The sequence below is a fragment of the Balaenoptera borealis genome (assembly GCF_965194805.1).
Source record: "Balaenoptera borealis genome assembly, chromosome: 4".
NCBI classification, from domain to species: Eukaryota; Metazoa; Chordata; class Mammalia; order Artiodactyla; family Balaenopteridae; genus Balaenoptera; species Balaenoptera borealis.
In genome coordinates, this window is record NC_138861.1 from 147,214,757 (window position 1) to 147,235,967 (window position 21,211).

At 58.4% G+C, this 21,211-nt stretch overlaps 1 protein-coding gene across 28 annotated transcripts in view; it reads right to left on the reverse strand.

Moving 5' to 3' along the window:
• Window positions 1–20,925, reverse strand: part of ABLIM2 (actin binding LIM protein family member 2) — a 152,501-nt gene extending 131,576 nt beyond the window's left edge. For 23 of the 28 annotated variants that reach the window (XR_014244482.1, XR_014244484.1, XR_014244485.1 and 20 more), the window contains exon 1: window positions 20,396–20,552. Coding sequence is in view for 2 of the 28 variants with exons in the window: in XM_082391452.1 (XP_082247578.1) it covers window positions 20,396–20,405 (10 nt within the window). In the remaining 26 variants the exon portion in view is untranslated. Of the gene's footprint in view, window positions 1–20,395 lie in introns of all 28 variants that reach the window. The other 5 variants (XR_014244503.1, XR_014244504.1, XR_014244505.1 and 2 more) reach the window with 3 other exon arrangements.
• Window positions 20,926–21,211: the final 286 nt, after the last annotated feature.

Consider the following 21,211-nt stretch of genomic DNA (forward strand, 5'->3'; position numbering starts at 1 on the left):
ACTTCAACGTCTCTCTTTGGGGACACAATTCAACCCAGAACACGGACTTTCCCATTGTCACCAAAATCATCCGTCGTCTCGGAGCAGCCAGCACGAAACGTCGGCATTACCGGTAGTGCTTTCTCCCTGTACCTCACGGGGCCTCCTCTTCTCTCTGGCCCCTCCCACCCACCCCTTCTCACCTGGTTGAGACTCTGTCCCCCATCACTGGTCCTCCCCGCCCTGCCAGACTGACTTCCGGGTCCCCAGAGCCGAGCACCACCCCCGGGGTCTCACGAGGTCTCCCAGATTGAGACCAAACTCCTTGTCGCAGACACCCAGCCTGGCTGGACCACAGCCTTTCACTCCACTCCTCTTGCCCCCGTCCACATGGGGGAGCTGTGCTCACGAAGGGCCACACCGTGGGTCCCCACAGCATCTGCAGGACCATCTGTGACATGTATGCCCCTGAGACAGTAAGTCCAGGGTCCCCTAAGGCAAAGGACAGCAAGGCCCCCCAAGGTATCAGCCAGGAGGTGGCTTCAGCCAGACTGACCCAGATGCCCAAGGGCTGGGCTACTTGGAGGCTGTCCCGTCCACATAACAGAGGAATGAGTCGGGCAGGGTATTCTGCCCGGTGAGGGGGGAATCTGCCAGTCCTAAGCCCCCCGCCAGGAGCTGGCAGATTAGCAGGGCAACAAACACAGCCAGGGAAACACATGAACGTGCAGGCCCGACCTGCGATCAGTGTAACGAAGGAGAAAAGCAGGGCCAGCCCCAGCGGTTGCTGAAGGGCAGCGGGGCTTGGCAGCTGCTGGGCTCAGGTGGTCAGAGGGCCTCTCGGAAGAAATGAAGCCGAAACGAACTTTGAAGGCTGAGAAAAAGCTTAAGAGTAGGCGGTTGAGACCAGCAGAGGAGTTCGCAGGTGTGAGGCCCCCGAGGCCAGGAGGAAGTTGCCCAGAGCCCCCAAAGGTGGCCTTGGGTGCCAAGACGCATTCTGATTTCATGGGAGAGGGTCTCAGCAGCCCCCCGAGCCTGGTGAGCAGGGAAATCACCCGTGAGGCTGATCGGAGGTGACCGAGTTTCTGTCTCCCTGTTCGAAGACCGCCTCCTCAGCCAATGCTGCCTTCCCCGCCCGACAACACACCTGGACGCGGTCCTGCGGTGCCCGTGTCCTGCCCACTGCCCCCAACACACACCCCCTCTCAGGCCCCACTGCCCGCGCTCAGATGGAGAGCCATTCCACGTCCCTGCTGGACAGAGCGCCGGGTACACACCCATCCGCCTCCTGAGTCAATACAGACAGACAAGCAACCCCACAGAAAATAAGCTGCGGAGGAAACAGCAAATTCACAGAAACACAAATGGCCCGGAAGCCAGAAAAATACCCTCGGGTGCCCGAGAAGGCAGATGAAAGCAGGGAGGTGTTCTTCTCCCATCAGCTGGCAAATATGAAAAGACTGATGGTGCCCCGTGTTGGGCAGGGAGCAGACGGGGACAAGGAACTCTGGTGCCCTTTTGGTAAAGGTGTGAACTGGGTCCAGCTCCAGGGAGAGCAGGTCGGCAGACGATATTCCCATTTAACTTTCTGCTTCCGGGAATATCTGTACCTTCCACTCACAGGTCTATTTGCACATGGGTGCAAAGCTGAACGTGCGAGAATCCTCATCCCCGCTGGATGCGCACAGGCTGTGCTAAAAATCTGAAAGCACACGGGACCAGCGGGCCCTGTGCACCCCTTGAGTGGGGAGCAGGTCACACAGCAGCCTCTCACCAAAAATGCTCAGCCCGAATCCCATCACTAAGAAACAGACCCAACCAGATGGGGGACGATCCACAAGGCAACAGGTCTGGACTCTTTAAGTGTCAATGGCATGAAAGAAAAACAAAAGAAAACAGGTGGGAAGAACATTCAAGAATAAAGCAGACTAAAGACAGAGAGACATGCTAACCAATTGTGGCGTGTGACCCTAGACTGACTCCTGAAGAAGAAAAGGTAGACAAACGTCTGTAAAGGAGCCCTGGGGGTGGGCAAACAGGACCGGGGACTTTCTGTGGGTGATATTTGGGTACAGGCATGTGCTAAAGCCTAGGTGTGATGACACAACTCACTTTCAAATGGTTCAGAAAAGAGAGAGAGAGATGGAGAGAGAAAGCAAAATGTAGCAAAATGTTAATAACTGATGCATCTAGATAAAAGTATTACAAGGTGTTCATTGTACTGGCTTTTCCCCCCAACTTTTCTCTATGCTTAAAACTTTTCAGAAGAAGGAGTTGGGGGAGAAACTGATGAAGACAAAGAATTCCCCCAGAAACAGCATAGATCATGACCCGCTAACTTTACCCTCACGGATCCTGGAAAAAACCTGCAGCAACAGAGACAGACCCGGGGCTCAGAACACCTGGCTCTGTGGCTGAGGAAACCGTCTTCTCTCCTGGCCCTCAGTTTCCCCACCTGTAGTTGGCAAATGCACGGCTTGCACACACACCCCCACTGCCCGTATCTGTGGCAGACATAGATAGTCAATCAACTATTCTTTGTGTCCGTGTGATTCGGTCCCCATCCTGTGCGCTCCTAAGGGTGGGATGGAGCTGATGCATCTCGCCTGGCCCATCCCAGGGCAAGGAGGAGAGTGGATCCACTCAGTATCTGATGAACAAGCAAATAGCCGAGAGAATGGGTGAATGCACATAGGCGACTGGACACTCCATGGGAAAGGTGATGGCGTGGGTTCTGAGTGTGGAAAACCCTCCACCCAGTGCCCCGACACCTCGCCTAGAGGCTGGCATGGCAGGAAGTCCTTTCACCTTGCTGGCCTCACTGTACCCATCTACACCGGGGACACAAGGAGTACCCACTTCACTGGATGGTGGGGAAGGACCAGCGAAGTCCCACATGTTAAGGGCTCTGGCCTGGTCTGCTTGTGGCATGACCACAGGACCACCTGCCACAGCGCTGCTGCTGGGACCATGAAAACCCAAACTGTGTATTTGCATACCCGTTATTATTCCCAACGGCCGAAGGTGGGAGCAGCCCGAGTGTCCACAGTCCGATGGATGGATGGACAAACAAAAGTTGGCCTGTTCATACAACGGAATATTATTCAGCTTAAAGAGGAAGGAAATTCTGACGCAGGTTACAACACAGATGAACCTTGAGGATGTTATGCTCATTGAAATAGGCCAGTCACAAAAGGACAAATATTATATGTTTCCACTTTTATGAGGTCCCTAGAGTCATCAAACTCATAGAGACAGAAAGAAGAAGTGGGGTTGCCAGGAGCTGCGGGAGGGGGTGGGGGATTGGTGTTTAATGGGGACAGAGTTTCAGTTTTGCAAGATGAAAAGAGTTCAGGAAATGATGGTGCTGATGGTGGCACAGGATGAATGTATTTAATGCCACAGAACTGTATACTTAACAATGCTTAAGATGGTAAATTTTATGTTGTATTTATTTTACCACAAGTTAGTTGGCCCAGTGCCCAGGTCAGCGAAAACTCCAAAGCAGTAAGGTGTTGGCGGTCGGGGGGCGGGGGAGCTCTGGCTGAGCCAAGGGAGGAAGGGGCTTCACCCACTGACCCCGTCGGGTCTGCTTTATGGGTCAGGGGACCATCACCCACCAGCATCTCTGCATCACCTGACAACGGGGTAGGTTAAGGGGAGTTACAACTATACCCCTCTGAGTCACATCCACAGACTAAGGGAAGTAGAGGAAGGAAGGTACAGGACATTTTCTCATCAACGTGGCTAAATTTATCCCTCGCTGCCTGGGGCAGCGTCTTGCACTGTGGCCTTGGGTCCAGCTGCAACTTTCGCCAGCATGGCCGTGTTCCCGCTCAGGCCTCGGGGACAAGGCTGCCTTGGTGGACAGAGACGCTTCCCGGGTCCTGGGAGCTGTGGCCCTGGGACCCTCACCCTGACACAGGAGAGGGACAGGGTCAGGGAGCCGGCAGGACATCCACCCGCAGGGCAGATGCTGGAGGACTGCGGGGAGGGGCAGGGAAGGCAGGCGCCCCAGGAGGGGACCAGCCTGGGCAAAGATGTGGGGATGGGGAGGGGGTGGCCCACTTGGGGAACCTCCAAGAGCCCAGCCTGGCGGCCGGGCACAGTAAGCACATGGGATTGCGGGGACACTCTTCAGCCACCCCGAGTCCGGCCGGGGCAAGGTGGGCTCAGAGGCCCACCAGACGAGGCCCCGCCCTCAAAGCACCCCTCGCCGATGGTAAAGTCCACCAGGAAAACGGCATCATGGCATCTCAAGAAATGAAGCAGACACCTCTTGACCCAGCAATCCCACTCTTGGACGTGCCCCAAGGACATGAAAGAAGGGACTTGAATAGATATTGCTCACCTGTGTTCACAGTGGCATCATTCCCAACAGTCAAGAGGTGGTAGCAACCCACGTGTCCACGGAAGGATGGATGGATCAACAAAATGTGGTCCATCCACACAATGGAATATTATTCAGCCTTGAAAAGGATGGAAATTCTGACACCTGCTGCAACATGGATGAACCCTGAGGACATTAGGCTCAGTGAAATGAGCCAGTCACAAAAGGACAAGCACTGCGTGATTGACTGCACTTCTATGAGGACCCTAGAGTTGCCATGTCCACAGAGGCAGAAAGCAGAACGGTGGGCACCAGGGGTCGGGGGGCAGGAAGGTGGATGAGGAGTTAACTTAATGGGGACAGAGCTGGTTGGGGAAGATGGAAAAATTTCTGGAGATGGATGGTGGTAAAGGTTTCACAACAATGTGAATGTACTTAGTACCACTAACTGTACACTCAAAAACAGTTAAAGTGGCATAGTTTATATTACGTATATTTTACCACAATAGAAAAAGTTTTTTAATGCAAAGAACACTCCGCACTTAGTGATGGAAAGAGAATGTGGCCAAACCACAGAAAACCCACTCAACGGAATCACACGCAGCTGCTAATAAGCGTGCTGTAGGACCGTATGTCCTGTGTGAGGGAAGCTTGCTGGGTGGGGTCCCGAGGTGGGGTCCACGCAGACGGGAGAGCCGGCCACGGGCCTCCCCAGAGTCACGCACCGTTTCCTCTTCAATCGTCCGCTCTTGCAAAAACAAACACCTGTCTTGTTTATTGTACAATTAATGATAATAAAACAGACTCTGAAAAACTCAAGTGAGCGTGACACCCCTAGAAGAGGTCAGGTCCCCCCTTTAAGGTCCCTGGTGGCAGAGGGTGGCACCCAGATATGTGTGGAAGGAAGGCAAGAGCCAGCTGTTTCCAAAGAGAGATGCCCATGGTCCGGCTTGCCAGTTTGGAGGGTCAGGGCGGCGCAGTGGCAGCTGAGAAGAAGTTTGGAGGACCAGTAGAGTCTGAATCAATGCCAAGGAGGTCTGGGTGTGTGAGCAGGGTCTTTTTAAGCCTCTTTTCTCATTAAAACCAACGGCAATGCCTGCTTCCCTGCGGACACGCCTTCTGCGAGGTCATGACACCTGACCTCCAGCTCTCGCTGTCTGCACACCCCGTTCTCCTGTGACCCATCGCCGGGTGGTGGGGAGAGCCTGGGACCAACAGACAGCCCTGGGCTCGAATCACAGCTTTGCCCCGTTCTGGCTGTGTGACCTCAGCCGCCCCTTCCCCCCAACCCCTAGAGCCCTAAGCATTTCTGAGGATTCTGGGGAAACTCTAATGAGGTCACAAACATTTGAGCGCTCAGAGAAGTCATGGCCCAAGCGAATGTGAGCTGTAATCTTATGGATTATAAGACCTAGAAAGGAACTTCCCTGGTGGCGCAGTGGTTAAGAATCCGCCTGCCAATGCAGGGGTCACGGGTGTGAGCCCTGGTCCGGGAAGATCCCACATGCCGCGGAGCAACTAAGCCCGTGCGCCACAACTACTGAGACTGTGCTCTAGAGCCCGCGAGCCACAACTACTGAGCCCACGTGCCACAGCTACTGAAGCCCGCGCACCTAGAGCCCGTGCTCTGCAACAAGAGAAGCCACCGCAATGAGAAGCCCGCACACCGCAAGAAGAGTAGCCCCCGCTCGCTGCAACTAGAGAAAGCCCACGTGCAGCAACGAAGACCCAACGCAGCCAAAAATAAAAAAAAATAAAAATAAAAAAAAGACCTAGAAAGACCCACAAGTCTGGGCCCCAGACGTGGCTGGCACTTAATTACCAGCCCCTCCCCCTTCTGGGTAGGACCACGGCCACGCGTGGCCTCGTTCAGAGCCTGCTGTGCAATTCATCTTCCTGCAGCTCGCAGGCACCCAGGGAAATGGCCTTTGCCAAATATTAACAGGATTCGGGTCTATTTGCTCCAGCAGAGCCGAGGAATCGCTATCTGAATATTTCTGCTTCCACAGATGAGGGGAGGGTGGGTGAGACTGCGTTTAGTGTTCCGAGCAGACCTGTACACAGGTTTGAGCACAGCTGATCCACAAGTGAAGGCGATTCAGAGCCCTAAGTAAAAGGACGATTGTGACAAGGCGCTGGCTTGCCAGGCGGGGTCCAGGGATCCATCGTGAAATTTCTTCCGTCCGCGTGCTTGGGGCCAAGCCCCCCAAACTTCCCAAGCGGTAGCCTGCGTGTCGAGTGGGTCCGTCACCCTGGACAGAGAATGGATGACTGTCTGGGCACGAGCTTCTGTTCCCCGGCTCCGAGCAGGAGGCGATAAAACACCCCGAGGGCTGGTGCAGGGGAGGCGCTGCTGGACAAGGCTGTCCTGATGCTGCCCAGGTGGCCGGTGACAGTCCCTCCTGACCTCGAGCCACAGATCCCAGCCGCTGGCGCCGTTCCTCTCCAAACTGCTGTGGCCCCGAGCGTCAGGGGGTGCCGTGGGAAATAAAAGGTTCTATTCCTGGTGTAACCCCTTTCCCAGAACTGGGACAGTGGGTCCCGAGCCCCCTCTCCGCGTCCCTGGGTCTCACCAATCTACACGGCACTGAAGCCCACCGCTGCGACCCACCACTCCCAGGCCCGCCTCCCTGGCCAGACGGTACTTCCAGGGGGGCGCTACCTGGCATTACCCAGCGGGGACCGGGCAGGGACCCCAGCCTCCAGGGTAAGCACGCAGCCGTTCGCGCGGCTCCCACCTCAGATGCGGTGGGCACAGGTGCCCGTCACCCAGGGTCACGGGTGGCCCTCCTCATCCCAGACCTGAAGAGCTACTACCGGGTTTAATAAGATGTGCTAAAGCCTCAGAAGAGGCCACTTGTGCCCCAAGCCGTCTGCTACTCTTGAATGAAATGATGCACAGGGCTGTGTCTGGGCTGCAAGGGCTCGTGGGGTCAGCTGTCAAGCACTGGGTCGTGGGCATCCCTGATGCTGGGCAGGGAGGGGGCCCAGGCTTCCTAAACAGGAGCCGCGCCTCCACCTGGACCCCCAGTGCTGTCCCTGCACGGCTGGAGAAAGGTGCCGCTTCCCTCTGCCCTCCCCCTGCCCCCGGAGAACAGGGCCACCATTCCTAATCAAGCTGCCAGGCCCCTTGCCCTCTGAGAGGAAGTGGGCTGGGCATGGCCCTTGATGAGTCCCAGGTCTGGGGGAGGACAAGCGGCCAAGGAAGACAGCTGAGTGGGGCACCCGTGTCCCCTCTGCTGGTCCCATCTCCCCTCCCATCCATAATGACAAACAGGTGAGGCCTCCCCGCACCCTGGCCACACCTGCGCTGGGGCCTTTACTCCCTCCCTTCACAGCTAGACGTGTTGAGAGGGCTTGACACCCCCATCCCCGCCCTGGCTCTGCCCGGAATCACGGGGGGGCGGGCAGGGGGGACGTGGTGCAGCTCTAGCAGACACCCAGGAGCCTGAATTCAGCAGAGACATGGTCCCACGCTCCCTCCCTCTCTCTCCTCTCTGGATGCGGTGACTCCTCGGCCCCTGCGGCCATGTCATCACTGAGCGCTTCCTGCAAGCGAGGTGCCGTGCAAGGTACCTTGAGAGGTGACATAGTGCCTGAGAGGCAGATGGGCTGTGGCCCCTGCCATGGGCCCAGTACCTTACCCAGGGCCTAGCCTGGGGCAGAGGCGTGAATGAAGCTCCTCAAACACTCCCTCTACTCACACCTCTGCATGTCCTGCAGGATGCCCTTCTCCTACTGCTTTGTCTGGCTAACTCCTACTTAGTGGGATGTCACCTCCTTCAGGAAGCCTGCCAGGATTTCTCTCTCACAGCAGTTCCTTACCTGCCTCCTCTCTGTCCCCACAGCCTCCCCAGAGACGTGCTTTCTCATGGTGTGTTTTCCTCACATGCTGTCTGCCTTTCTCATTAGGCTGGGAGCTCCTGTAGTGAAGAACTCCATCAAGGCCACCTCCAGCGCCTGGCCAAGGGATCCATACACTCAAGTGAAACCACCCGCTCTGCCCCCCACCCCCAGCCCGGGGATGCTGGGTTGACTCGTTGCCTGTCCATGAGACCTAGGGAGGGGGGGAGGGTCTCCTGTGAAAGGGGTGTCCTTCCCGGTGTCAGTCACCCTGGGGAGGGGCAGGCCCTCACAGAGGAAACAGGAACTTTGTTGGGGAGGATTCAGGGAGCCACCCCTTCCCTGCAGACTGCTTTCAGGGGGTTCCCAGGAGGTGCCACGGCTAGGAAGCAGTCTGAGACCCGGCTCTCCCACTGTCAGCCCCAAATCCAGAGCAAAGCCCTGTTGAGGTCTCCTGCGGGGCTGCAGGGGTGCCCTGGGAGTGAGGGGAAGGGGGGCGGCAAAGCTCAGAGCAGGGCATCAGTGGGCAAGCAGCCCCTGTGCCTGGGGGACGGGGGGGCAGGAATGTCCTGAAGGCCCAATTTCCAGCAAGATGTCCTGCCCAAGGTGCCAATCTTGGAGGCTTTGGGTCATACTTTAAGTGAAAAGAGGGAAAGTTTCTCTGTAAGTCCCTTTCAGAGGCTGCCCCCCCCCACTGCCCCCTCCCGGGTGACGACATCCCTGTGCCATCACGCCCCAGTCCAGCCGGAGGAGGATCCAGAGGAGCAGGAGCCCACCCTCTCTGCAGCGTGAGGCGTGGAGGCACCCAAAGCCCGGCTCATTCTGAGCCGAGAGCAAGCTGACCTACATTTAACGCAGATTACGAGGGAGGGAAGACACAGCTCAGCAGAAGCCCAGGGTCTGGAGGGGCTGCCTGGGTCCACAGGCCGGCTCTCCCACCGCCAGCTGGGTACTCGGGGCGGGTTTCTCGAGGTCACCTGGCCTCCGTGTCCCCACCTGTAAAATGGGCAGTCACGGAAACCACCCCCGCAGCGTCGGGAGGACTCAATGAGTGATACTGCCCGGGGCCGTTACTATTATTGTTATTGCCATTCTCTTCCACCTGCGACGCCTGAGCCCTTGGAAAAGCATAAAGATGCTTCTGGTCTCTCAGAAGACCCAGTGGGGAGACGCACGCACGCAGAGGAGGCTGCACTGGGGGTGCTCCCAGAGCGGGGCACCTCCTCCCTTGCCAGCCGTTGACCTTGGGTTGACCTTGGGAGGGTCTTACCTCCTTTGTCTGCCTGCCCTCATCTGTAAATTGGGAGCAAGAATCCTCGTCCCACAGGGATTTGTGGCATTCAAGACGGAGCCTGGACGATCTACCGGGCCTGGCGTTACTAGATGCTCCATCAACGGCAGACATTGAACTTTATTAGACAAATCAATTACTCCCTTGAGCTCTGCTCCGCGGCCGGGTGGGTGTTGGGGTGCCCGAGGTTGCCAGCACACACCCAGGATATATTTAGCTCTCTGCTGGAGGCCTGCCGGGGCTGGGCATTCCCGCAGAGGACGCCGAGTTACAGACCAGCTCCCAGCTCCTCATCGGCCACCGAGAAATTTGCCCCAGAGCAAAACAGTAGACTAAATTATCCCAAGAGTACACACACACACACACACACACACACACACACACACACAAAATTCCTGTATCATGTCAGTGCCACTCAAAGGCCTCGTTCCGCAGTGAAAGTCCACCTCCCAAAATAGAGGACGCCGTCCTATCCCTGGAACAGGAGTCGGCTGGTGCCAGCAGGTCAGACAGCTGCTCTCCAATCAAGCCTCTTGAGACCCATACCGAGCACAATCCTGTCCCCCTCACATCCTTAAAACGAAGAAGCAAGGAAATAAAACAGCCAAGCATCAGGGAAAAAGGCAGAGTTGCCCGTAACTCTTGCATTTCGATGTATTTTCTTCCGGTGCATTTTGTCTGCATGTTTTGCAGATGACGCTGTGTGTAATCTATATTCTTCATTTATCACCAGCATGGACACATGCACTGTACTCCTCCTTCACAATCATTTTAACGGCTACATAATACTCCATCTTTTATCACCAGTTCCAAGTTTGCTCTAGGGTATTGGATCCCCAATACCCTAGCAGGGCACCGGCGGGGTCAAAGCCATGTTCATAATAACACTGAGATGGGGAATTCCCTGGAGGCCCAGTGGTTAGGACTCGGCACTTTCACTGCCAGGGCCCAGGTTCAATCCCCGGTCAGGGAACTAAGATCACACAAGCCTCACGGCGCAGGCAAAAATAAAAAAGATTGAGATGTTATTTTCTTCCGTTGCTCCCACTCCCTCCTGAGTGTACAATGGAGTTTTCTGGAAGCCCCGTGACATGTGACATCACAACTGATAGAAAACAGGCCGGACAGGAGCTCCAGCAGACGTCTATTAAGCCAGACGTTAATGAGATTTGCAAAACGGTAAAGCAATGCCACTCTGTTCCCTGAAAATACTCCTACATTAACATACAAAGGGCTATTATTCTTATTCAATGAATTAAGCCTATTTAAAAATTCTCCATTTTAAGGTCTAATACAGTAAATATCAATAAATACAATGCATTCAACCAAAAGCTCTTTGGGGTCCCCAATAATTTTGAGTGAAGGGGTCCTAAGCCCTCAAAGTTGGAGAACAGCTGCTACGGATGGACGGACGATGATTAACTGGCCCAGCATCTGTGGCTGGACATTCACCCTGCAGAGTACGTGACCCCTTCAGCGAACGACTTTTTATGCACAAATCATATCAGCCGCCTTCTTCTACCAAAGGGCATGAACATATTTAAGGCTCAATGCATCTCGCCTAACTGCTCCTTAGAGACTATGCACACTGATGGTCAGCCGTCCCTGACGGCATCTAGCTCAGGGGGTCGGGGGATGTGTACAATTAGCTGACTTAACAGTAACAATTTTTAACTTACGACGGGTCTTTCCTCTAACCCTCAGCTACTCTAGAGACCCGCACAGGAAGGAAAAAGGGTTTCAGTCCCAGAAACAGAACGTCTGAGAAGCTGCCTGGGGTATGCTGAATAATGCCTCCCCCAGATATATCCATGTCCTAATCCCTAGGACCTGTGGATGTGACCTTACATGGTTAAAAATCGTGGGGTTGGTCTTTGCAGATGTGATACAGTTAAGGACCCTGAGATGGGAGATTATCCTGAATTATCTGGGCGGGCCCTAAACGCAGTCACAAGCATCCTCAGAGAGGCAGAGGGAGATCTGACCACACACACGGATGGGAGGGGAGGGATCTGAAGATGCTGGCGTCGAGGTCGGGGCGAGGCGGCCGCAAGCCAAGGAGCGCTGGCAGCTGGGAGAGACGGGGAGCGGATTCTTCCCAGAACCTCTGGAGGAAGCACAGCCCTGCCGACACCTTGACTTCAGCCCAGTGACGTGGATTTTGGACCTCGGGGTTCGAGAACTGTGAGAGAATAAGCTTCTGTTGTTTTCAGCCCCGAGGTTTACGGTGCTCCATTCCAGCAGCCCGCCTCCTACTGGACGCCCCAGTGACGGAGGCTGAGCCCTCCTTCGCCAGCCCCATTCCCTCACCAACAGCATGAGCTGTCAGAAAACCTCGCCGTGGGCTGCAGAGCGCCTCCCAAAGGGGCTGGCTCACTTAGGGGCTCGGCGTGTGTGCTGCTGCCAGCTATTTTAATTCCTCGTAGCTCCTTCAAAGGGCGCTGGCTGGCTGCTCCGTTGTGCCCCAGTGAGCTGCTCTCAGAGAAGGAATTTGGGGTGTCAGGTCAGGAGATGGGTGCCAATGGAGGAAAGGACGGGTCAGCCGTGGCAGGGGCAGAATAAAGCTCTCACGTGGCAGCTCCGGGCCTCGCAGGGCTGCAGAGGGGCCCAGCCTGGCCAGAGGGGAGAGAACGAGTCAGCGTGATGAGAGGGCTGGAAGGGAAGAGCAGTCACAGCAACACTGAGGTCTGGTGGGGTCGGGAGGGCGGGGAGACCTGCCCAAGGATTCCAGAGGCGGCCCTGGGGGGCACTGGCAGGGCCACCCCTCACCCTCAGCACACAGACCTGCTCTGCACCCCACGCTCAATGCTGTGCCCCACGCCTGTGCTGCACCCCACGCCCGTCCCACACCCGTCACAGGCAGCCCCGGAGGCACCTGGCTGGACGCCGGGCTTCTGCACACATATCACGTTTCCTGATTTCCGCGGCACGTCGGAGGTGTGTTCAAGGGAACCGATGCTTGAAACCCTGCACTCCACAACTACCCTCCAAGCGCCTGGCAGGCGAGGCCGGTCTCAGAGCCGGAGGAGAGCAACACGATGAGGAACACCGGCGAGTGGGGTGTCACAGAGGGCCTGGGGGGCCCCGAGTCAAAGCGGGCGCGGTCAGAGCAGCAGCAGGAATTCTCAGGGCTGCGGGCGTTGGCCGAGTCGAGGCCCTGGGCCCGCCGCTGGGCTCACACCCACTCACCCACCCTGACGCCCTCCCCTCACTGCCCAGCCCGGCCCCTCCCGTGCGGCTGGCTCACTCCAGCCACACGGGACGGTCTGCTGACCCTTCGCCACCTCCCTGCCTACCTGGGTCCCACTCCCGTGTGAGCGCGCGGGTCTCACACAGCCTCACCCCCCCTGGGCCCCCGCACGCCGGGGGCATCAGACTGCGCCCTCTCCAGCGGGGGAGACTGGGCCACCTGAGCTGGCAGAGAGTGTGGCCGCAGAACCGGCAGGTGTGGACGATTCAAAGCTCCACAGGTCAGGTGTTCACTCGGGGAACGGGAGCGGGAAGCCGACCGGGGGCCGGGAGGGTTATTTCAGCAGGAGGCCATGCGGGTTTTGGACCAGGCAACTTGCCAGGCTAGAATCCTGGCTGTCAGGTTACTGGACACACCCCTGCTGTCAAGCCTCAGTTGCCTTACCAGTAAACTGCAAACAACCAGGAGTAACATTCAGAATATTTACGAGGGTTCCCGACGCCCCACTCAGCAGGGGTGCAACCACGCTGCGTGCGCCCAGCATGTCCTGAGCCCAGCAGGGGATCCCACGCCCCGGGCGTAAGGCCGCAGCCTGGATCGGCCAGTTCTCCGTGCTACTGTCTCCTCCTTGGCCCCCCAAGGTGCTCATTAAAGCCCTTGGAGGCAGACGCAGCCTGAGTAGGAAGAGGCCCGGCTGCGTGTGACACCACAGCACAGCACGTAGCTCCCGAACAACCTTCAGCTGGCAAAACGGGGCCGCCCGCCTTCCTCGGCTTGTGGCGCCTTCCCGCGTCTTCAAAGCCAGCAGGGCCGCGTCTTCTCTCCTCTCTGACCTCTGCTTCCGCCACCACAGCCCCTCTTCTCTGACCCTCCTGCCCCCTGCTCCTCGATGGCATGGACCCCACCGCATCACCTCACCCCCACTGCAAGCTCTCTAACTTAATCACATCCTCGAGGTCCCTTCTGCCACGTAGGTGACACACCCACCGGGTCTGGGGATGAGGACAGGGACATCTTTGGGGGGCCGTTATTCAGTCTGAGATGAGGCAACTCAGAGAGGGGCAGTGTCTAGCCCCAGGTCACACAGCAGGCAGGACCAGGCGCAAGTCCTCGGCAGAAGCCCCTGGCTCCGCCTGCTGCCCACGGTCCTGATGAGGGAGGATCCTAAAGGAGTGGAGGAAAGGGTCCTGGACGTTTTGGGTTCCGGGGGAAGCGTGGGAGACGGAGGAGGAGGAGGAATTCCAGGACTGGGGGTGGGGAGGATGGGAGAAGGTGGCGGCAGTGTTTGGGGATAAGTAGCAAGGACAGTGCTCTGCGCACAGTAGGTGCTCAATAAACCGAGTAAACGAGCATTCCAGAATAGCTGTGAGCCCTCAAGAGGCGGCTGATGGCTGGGAACAGAGGTGGCCCCGACCAGACTGAGGCTGGACCATATCGGGGCCCGTGGGGCCTCTGTGGGCGCTGCGGCTGCACAGTGCTGCCCGCCTTCATCCCGCCTCTGGGCTCCCCTAGAGGTGACAATTGGGACCGGAGCCCAGGTGTTCTGACCCCAAAGCCACCTGGGCATCAAGACCACCTCCCTTGTTGCTTAGAACTCTTCAGCCAAGGCAACATGGTGCATGAAACCCCCCAGTACATCATTTTGCAACGGGACCTGTTTAACATGGGTCTGGCTCCCCACCAGCCCAGCAGCCTCCCCGAGGGCAGGAGGCGCCCGCAGGGCTTGCTGTTGGCTGAGTCAAAGGCAAAGCGAGCATCACAGAACTCAAAGCACACCTTCCACCCACCCCAGGCCTTCCTGCGGACATGGACTCAGATGTTCTCCTGGCTTGGGTATCAGTCAGACATCCACAGATCCGTGGCAGGCTGTGGAGAAGCCCCCGTACGCTGGGACCCTCGCGTAAAGGGCAAAGTGCTTCCTGCCGTGAAACTGTCAGATGAGGGCTACGTGGCACAGAAGGGTGATCGGAGACCTCCTGGCTCACATGGCGTGTTTCCCTGAAACGATGGCTGAGCCTCAAACCCGGACGATCTCTCTGGGGGCAGTGGGGGAACAGGGTTGTCAGAAGAAAGCCAGTCACACCCCTGAGGATGGCAGTGGTCCCTGTTTTTACAGACAGGTACACTGAGGCCCAGAGAGGGAAGTCGGCTCGCCCGAGGTCACACAGAGGTCCGGCAGGTGGGGCTGAGAGTCCAAGGAACTCAGGCACTGATGGGGCTGGTTGACTCTGGAGGGCTGAGCTGGGGCTGGAGAGGCCTGGGACGGCCATGAATGCTGTCTTCCAGCTCCGGAAGGCCACAAGGACCCAGCAGAGGGAAGAACTGGGGCCAGGGGGCAAGGTTACAGGGGGGCATGTGGACTTGACCTGGTGAAACTCTCTCACGGTCCGAGCTGTCCATCCCCAGGTGGATGCCTGGGGCCACGCCATGACCCCAGACAGGAGCCCCCGCTGGAGGGAAAGAGCACACACTTGGGGGCAGACAGAGCAGGGCTGGGTCTGGCTCTGCCTTCCTGGCTATGCAGGCAGGCACCACACCTGGAAACGGGAATACGCTTCTCGGCTCAGGGGAGGAGATGGGTTGTAACCACCACTCACGCTAGAAAGCGTCATCGTGATGCCCCCAGTGGGTCAAGCCTTACCCATCCTAACCTCGGCCACACGTTACAAAGTTACCATTGTAACCAGCTAATTCATGCAGGGGGACAGACAGACAGACAGCGCCCACCCAGTCAGGCAGAAAAGGGTTCAAATGCAGCTCTGTCATTTGCAAATGTCATGAAGTGATGCCTTGCACCTGATGGGCCCTCCCGGGCATCTGTTTCCCCATCTGTAGGTGGGGACACTCCAGCGGCCCTGAGAAGGATCCCAGGAGCATCTGGTCCCGGCATGGGCCCCAAGGGAGTACCCCACAAGCCGAGGCTGTGTGACACTGAAGTAGGGTGCTGCCCGACACCCTAGAGACCTTGGCAATGGAAACATCCCTGAGTAAACAAAAACGCAGCGCTCAGGTTGCTCTGCCTCGTGTCCTAGCGGCCCGAGGCTGCAGCCGGCGGGTTGGGCACACATCTGACCGGTCCCCACAGCAGCTCGCGAGACCACGCGATCATCATCAAGAAATACAAGCTGCCGTCTCAACACCACCCAAGTTTTCCTGTTGCAACTATTTTAACTGATATCCAGGCTCCCCCCGTGTGCCAGGCACTCAGCACCCCCGGCCCCCACGGAGACCCCAGAAGAGGCGGCAACAGAAGCTCAGAGAGGTCTGACGACCCTGTGCTGGCAGGCGGCAGAGCTGGGATCTGAGCCCAAGGAAGTGCCCGTGTCTGTGCAGAGCCGGGGCTCTGGGGTCAGGCATCCGGCGAGCAGCTCAGCGTCTCGGCAGCTGGCCTGGCCTTGAGGCCCCGCGGCAGGACAGACCCGTCCAGAGGCTGGACCCCTCCCCGCCCGCTCCCCTCACCACCAGACTTGCTGATTCCCTCTCGCCAGCTCACAGCTCTCCCACGATGCAGACAATGCTCTGGACGGTCCGGGTGTCTGACAGGCGACTTCTCCAGAGTGAGGGTCACACTCCCTTTTCTGGGACAGTAAGACTGGACTTTCCAAGAGTTCACCAAAGTCAGGGCTTGGGTCTAGAGAATAGGCCACGTACCCCCAAACTACCTCACGGACGGAAACCATAAAGAATCGAAGGGTCTCGGGTGGCGAGTTAGGAAGTGACCCTGGACGTGAGGGACCAACAGCTCGGAGATCAGAATGCCCAGGCTGGGTTAAAGAGCGTCCCGTTGGTTCCTGGGCAATGGCCATCCTTTTCAGATGCCATTTCGGATGAGTTTCTGGGTCAGGATGATTTGTCTTTGGCCACACCTAATTCAGATGGAGTCACACACGGAAAGTGGGCACCAGTGGCGTTATCTGTGCTGAGATCCACATGCTGTCATCTGGGAGACCTCCATCCGAGCAAAGGACAGCGGCCCCTGCGGATGGAATCATCCGACCTCTCACCAAGTCACAGACTCCGGAAGCAGCACGCGCCGGCCTTAGACCTGGAAGCAACGCCCTCTTGTCTCAGTTGTTTCTCATTGCAAAAGAAAGGCGCACACGATGAAGAAAACTGGGGAAAGTGACGGGCAGTATAAAGATGCAGAGAGGGGAGCATTGGCTCTTTTGCCACCTCCAACAGAGGACGACGCCGTGGACGTCTTGACCGACTTCCTTCTAGGCTGCTCTCCTCCACTGTCTTGTAAAGTGGAAGTCATATGAGATATACAATTTTGTCCTCAGCTGTTTTCTAAATTAAGCTTTTATTAAGCACATTCTCCTAACATGAAAAACTCCTGTCATACAGTTAACTAGAATGTTCCCGCCACCCCCAGAGGACAGGTTTCAGGTGGATATAGATGCTGTTTTGTTCTCATCCACGGCTGAGCCCCGGGCCCGGAGCAGTGCAGGGCACATAGCAGGTGTTTAGTAAACATCTGTCGACTGGATGAACAATCGCATGGCTAGTAGCCCATCGCTCCCCTCCACATGTAGCTGGTTTCTAACTTTCTGCTGCTGTTAGGAACGCCGTGGTGAACGTCTGTGGTGACAGCAGAGCCCACACTTGGATTAGAAATGTGTCTCTCTGCTCCAAATGCCGGGGCTGAGCCAACCAGAGCAGGGGACCGGGTCTCAGGCTGTCTACCACACACCCTCCTGGCCCCCGGATGGCTGCCTTTCCTTCCCCAGCCCTCGGTTTCCCCTCTGTGTGGGTAGGTGGGTTTGGACTGCAGCATCCCCCAGGCCCCTTCCAGCTCCGTGATCCTAACACAGCAGCCACAGGAACAGAAGAGGGCTGAGCTGGCCACCCAGCTCTCCACCTGGCCCTGCACTCCTGTTTTGGGACTGCATCCTCCCCCAAATCCATAATCCAAGATGACTGGTGTCCTTATAAAAAAAAATAAGGACACAGATACACACAGAGGGAAGATCATGTGAGGACACAGCGAGGGAACGGCCATTTGCAAGACAAGGAAAGAGGCCTCAGTAGAAACCAATCCTGCCCACATCTTGATGTCAGACTTCCAGCCTCCAGAAGTGTGAGAAGATAAATTTCTGCTGTTTAAGCTGCACGGTCTGTGGTTACTTTGTTATGGCAGCCCTGGAAGACTAACACAATCCCCCACGAACCTCTGACCACCTGGGGAAATCCTACCCGCCAGGCCTGCAGCTGCCCAGGGAGGACATGCAGGCTCCAAGAGAGCATGGACCCGATGGTGGCAGAGCTGGCACCGGGGCCCCTCGCAGCTCAGGTTCTTTCCTCTGCCCCGCCTTGCCCTGCCGTGACCACCTGGGCTGTGATGTTAGGAAGCCACTACGAGACTCACCATCATCTCCTGGGTCCCACCAAGTGTGGGCCAGCATTGCACACAGAGCCAAAGGCGTTCCCCGCACACAGTGGGGAAACCGAGGTGGGGGTAATAGTACATTAAGCACAGCTAGTGCACCCCACTTGGATGCACGCTTATCTGATGCAGAATGCCAGCTCCTTCTACCTCACCATGGTGCTACTTAAACAATTTCCCTGACCACTCGAAATGATCGTGCAACAAAGCACGTAGGCAACTGCATGCGCCCTTGATGCCAACGCCAGAGCCATCTCAAAGGCGCTCTGGGTAATCGGACTGAAGGAAGATATGCCTGCAGCCCCGATGGCATAAAGGAAAGGGGAGCCTCCCACCTGGGGTGCTTGTACAGGTCGCCTCAGAGTCTGACCATCGGCTCGCCTGGGCAGCTGGAGACTGGACCACGTGATCCCAGCCACACCTACTGGCGCCGAGCTCCGGGGGTGATGCCAGCCTTCCCTGGGGAGGGCCGTCAGGGGACCTGACCTTGTTGATGATGGAAGCCCCTGACCCGCCAGATGTGCACAGTGGCCGGACGTTAGAGCCCAAGAGCCCTGCACAAGGGACCACCATCTGCTCTCCCCAACCACGGCTGTGGGTGAAAACCACTGCAGTGCAAATCATCAGCTGGGCCATGAGCGACAGGTCAAGGGGAGAGCATGCCCACTGCCAGTTCCGAAAGGCTCGATTAACTCAGCAAGGCTGAGGTTTACTGACCCTTACAAGCTACCGAGGGAGGACCTACTGCATGGGGGGTTTCCCACTCATACCTTATCCCCTCCAGGGAAGCAGCAATACTGCTTTTACACATCAGGAAGCCAAGCTCCAGAAGGGGCCACGATCTGTCCAAGACTAGCAGGTGGGCACTATGATTCAAACCCCAGTCTCCTTGTTCTTTCCGCCCATAATCCCCCAGGGCCCTGGTGCCCACATACCCCTTCTCCCAGGACAACCATACATGAGGAGGGGGAAAGGCCAGTGCGCCTTCCGGAGCTCCCCCTGATTACAGGGGAGACCGGAGGTATCAATTATGGTCGTGGAAAGCCTAAAATTCCCCTGTGTGCACCCTGCCATTACCCCCACCTGCCATTAGATAAATGCGTCCGGAGGTTCTGTGAAGTCTTGGGGTGCCCTGCTCCCCAGCCACCTCCAGAGAACAGGTTGGCCATTTCAGAAATCCTCTTCTAGAGAATTCTGCCTCCTAGGGCCTGCCACTTGCTCCCTGCCACTTTCCCAATTCCCACCGCCCATGTGGTCCCTCCTTCCTCACCTAGGAGGGGGAGGGAACTGTTTCCCCCTGGGAGGGGGTGGTCCCTGGAAGCACACCCCCCAAGCAGAGAACACACAGTAAGTGCTCGCTAAAGGCACACTCCCTCCGCAGTCCTATTTGCCCCCCTGGGGAAACAGCTGTCCCCACTGTTTTGTGCACCATGGCCAGGGGCCATACTGCAGTCTGTGGCCGGACAGGCTCAGGGGAGAGCACAGGCGTCTGGAAGCACCGGGTTCGAAACCTGGCCCAGCTGCATGAGCTGAGCAAGTGACTCAAGTCTGCTGAGTCTTGGTCGCACCCTTAAAAATGGGGTGACGGCCCCTCCCTGCCAGGGAATGTAGGGAGAAGCCCTCAGCCCAGTGGCGAGCCCCAGAAGGCTCTCGAAAAGGGGCTCTGGTCACTCCAGACTCTCTCCAGGAGCCAAGGCCCCGGCTCTAGGCCTCAGTTTCCCCAAGCGCACTAGGCGCGGCTGGCTTGTGGCGACGTGGGATTTTCCAGCGCCGCACAGAGGCTGTCAGACCCGGTGGGTGCGGCGCCAGCGCCAGCGCCAGCAGTGGGGATACGCAGTGGTGAGGGGCCGGAGAGAGGACGCGCGCACATCCGGGCGGGTCGCACACACCTGCGGGCTCCGCGCCCCCAAGTTTGCCCCGGGCCAGCCCAGGGCGCCGGGCGTCGGCCTGACGCCCCCCGACCCAGGAGCTGCTGGAGCCGCACAAGGGCGGCGGCCCCTGCCGCAAAGGCCCCATGTCACCACACCTCTCCGTGGCAGGGTCTACATTGGCCCCGCGCCCCTCGCCGGACCCTGGCCGCCTCCTGAAGCCTGTGGCGACCCCGGACGCCAGGGAGAAGCAAAGGAGTGTCGCCTTCCAGACAGCCCAGCGCAGTCACCCCGGCGCCGCGCCGGCAAAGGGTCCCCAGTCCGCGCTGCCAAGCTCACCGCCTGGGGCGCAGGAACAGGGGGCTGCGCGCTGGACCCTCGGGACTGCAAGACCCTGGAGCAAAAGTTGGCTGGAGCAGACCCCCAGTCTGCAGGTGCAGCCACCCCAGCCCTCGCGGCGCCGCGACCCAGCTCGAGGACGCGCGGGTCCCTCGGTCCCCACACTCACCTGCGCTCATCTCAGCGGCAGCTCGGAGTCGGGTCGTCTGGGCTCTGCGGCAGCCGACGCTTCTGCCCGCAGGTGCCGCGCCTCCCGGCGCGAAGGGCCGCCCGCCCGCCTGCCCGCTTGTCCGCGCCCGCCCGCCCGCAGCGCCGCCGCAGCCCCTCAGCGCGTCCGTTCCGCCCCGCCCCGCCCCACTGGCCCCGCCCGCAGGCCCCGCCCCTTCCCGCGGCCCCGCCCCCCCGCTCTGCGGGCGGGGCGCACCCTGGGAAGTGTAGGCGCCGCGCCCCCGCCGCTCCACCTTCACGCCCAGACCGCCGCAGGGACGGACTACAGTCCCGGCAGGCTGCGCGGCCCGCGCATGCGCAGGCGGGCGACGCCGCTGCCGCCTCCCGCAGTCGCTCGTGGGGCTCTGCGGAGTTGTTCTTCGGGCCCGGCTGGCGGCCTGGCTGGCGACGGCTTTCAAGATCCCGCGAGTGGCGAGGCGGGCGGCCGAGTGAGAAGCAAGCTTGGTGCAGCTCTTGTTGAGTCGTGCAGCTGCAGAGGGTCAACTCCTTCCTTCCCCAGTCCGTAGAGGGAGACTGAGGCGGGGGGCCGCGGGCGGCAGGACTCGCCCACCCGCCCCGGCGAGGCTTGCGCTCCCGACTCTAGGTCTAGGGCTCGGCGGCGGCCCGGTGGCCTGCCCCAGGCTCCCGGAGCTCCGCACCGCCTGGCGCCTTGGTCTGGCTCGGGTGTCGCAGTCTGCAGTCCCGAGCCCCCACCCCCAGCCCCCGAGTGGCCGACTGTCCTCTGTGATGTCAGGTGCCCAGCCCAGGGCGTGGGTCC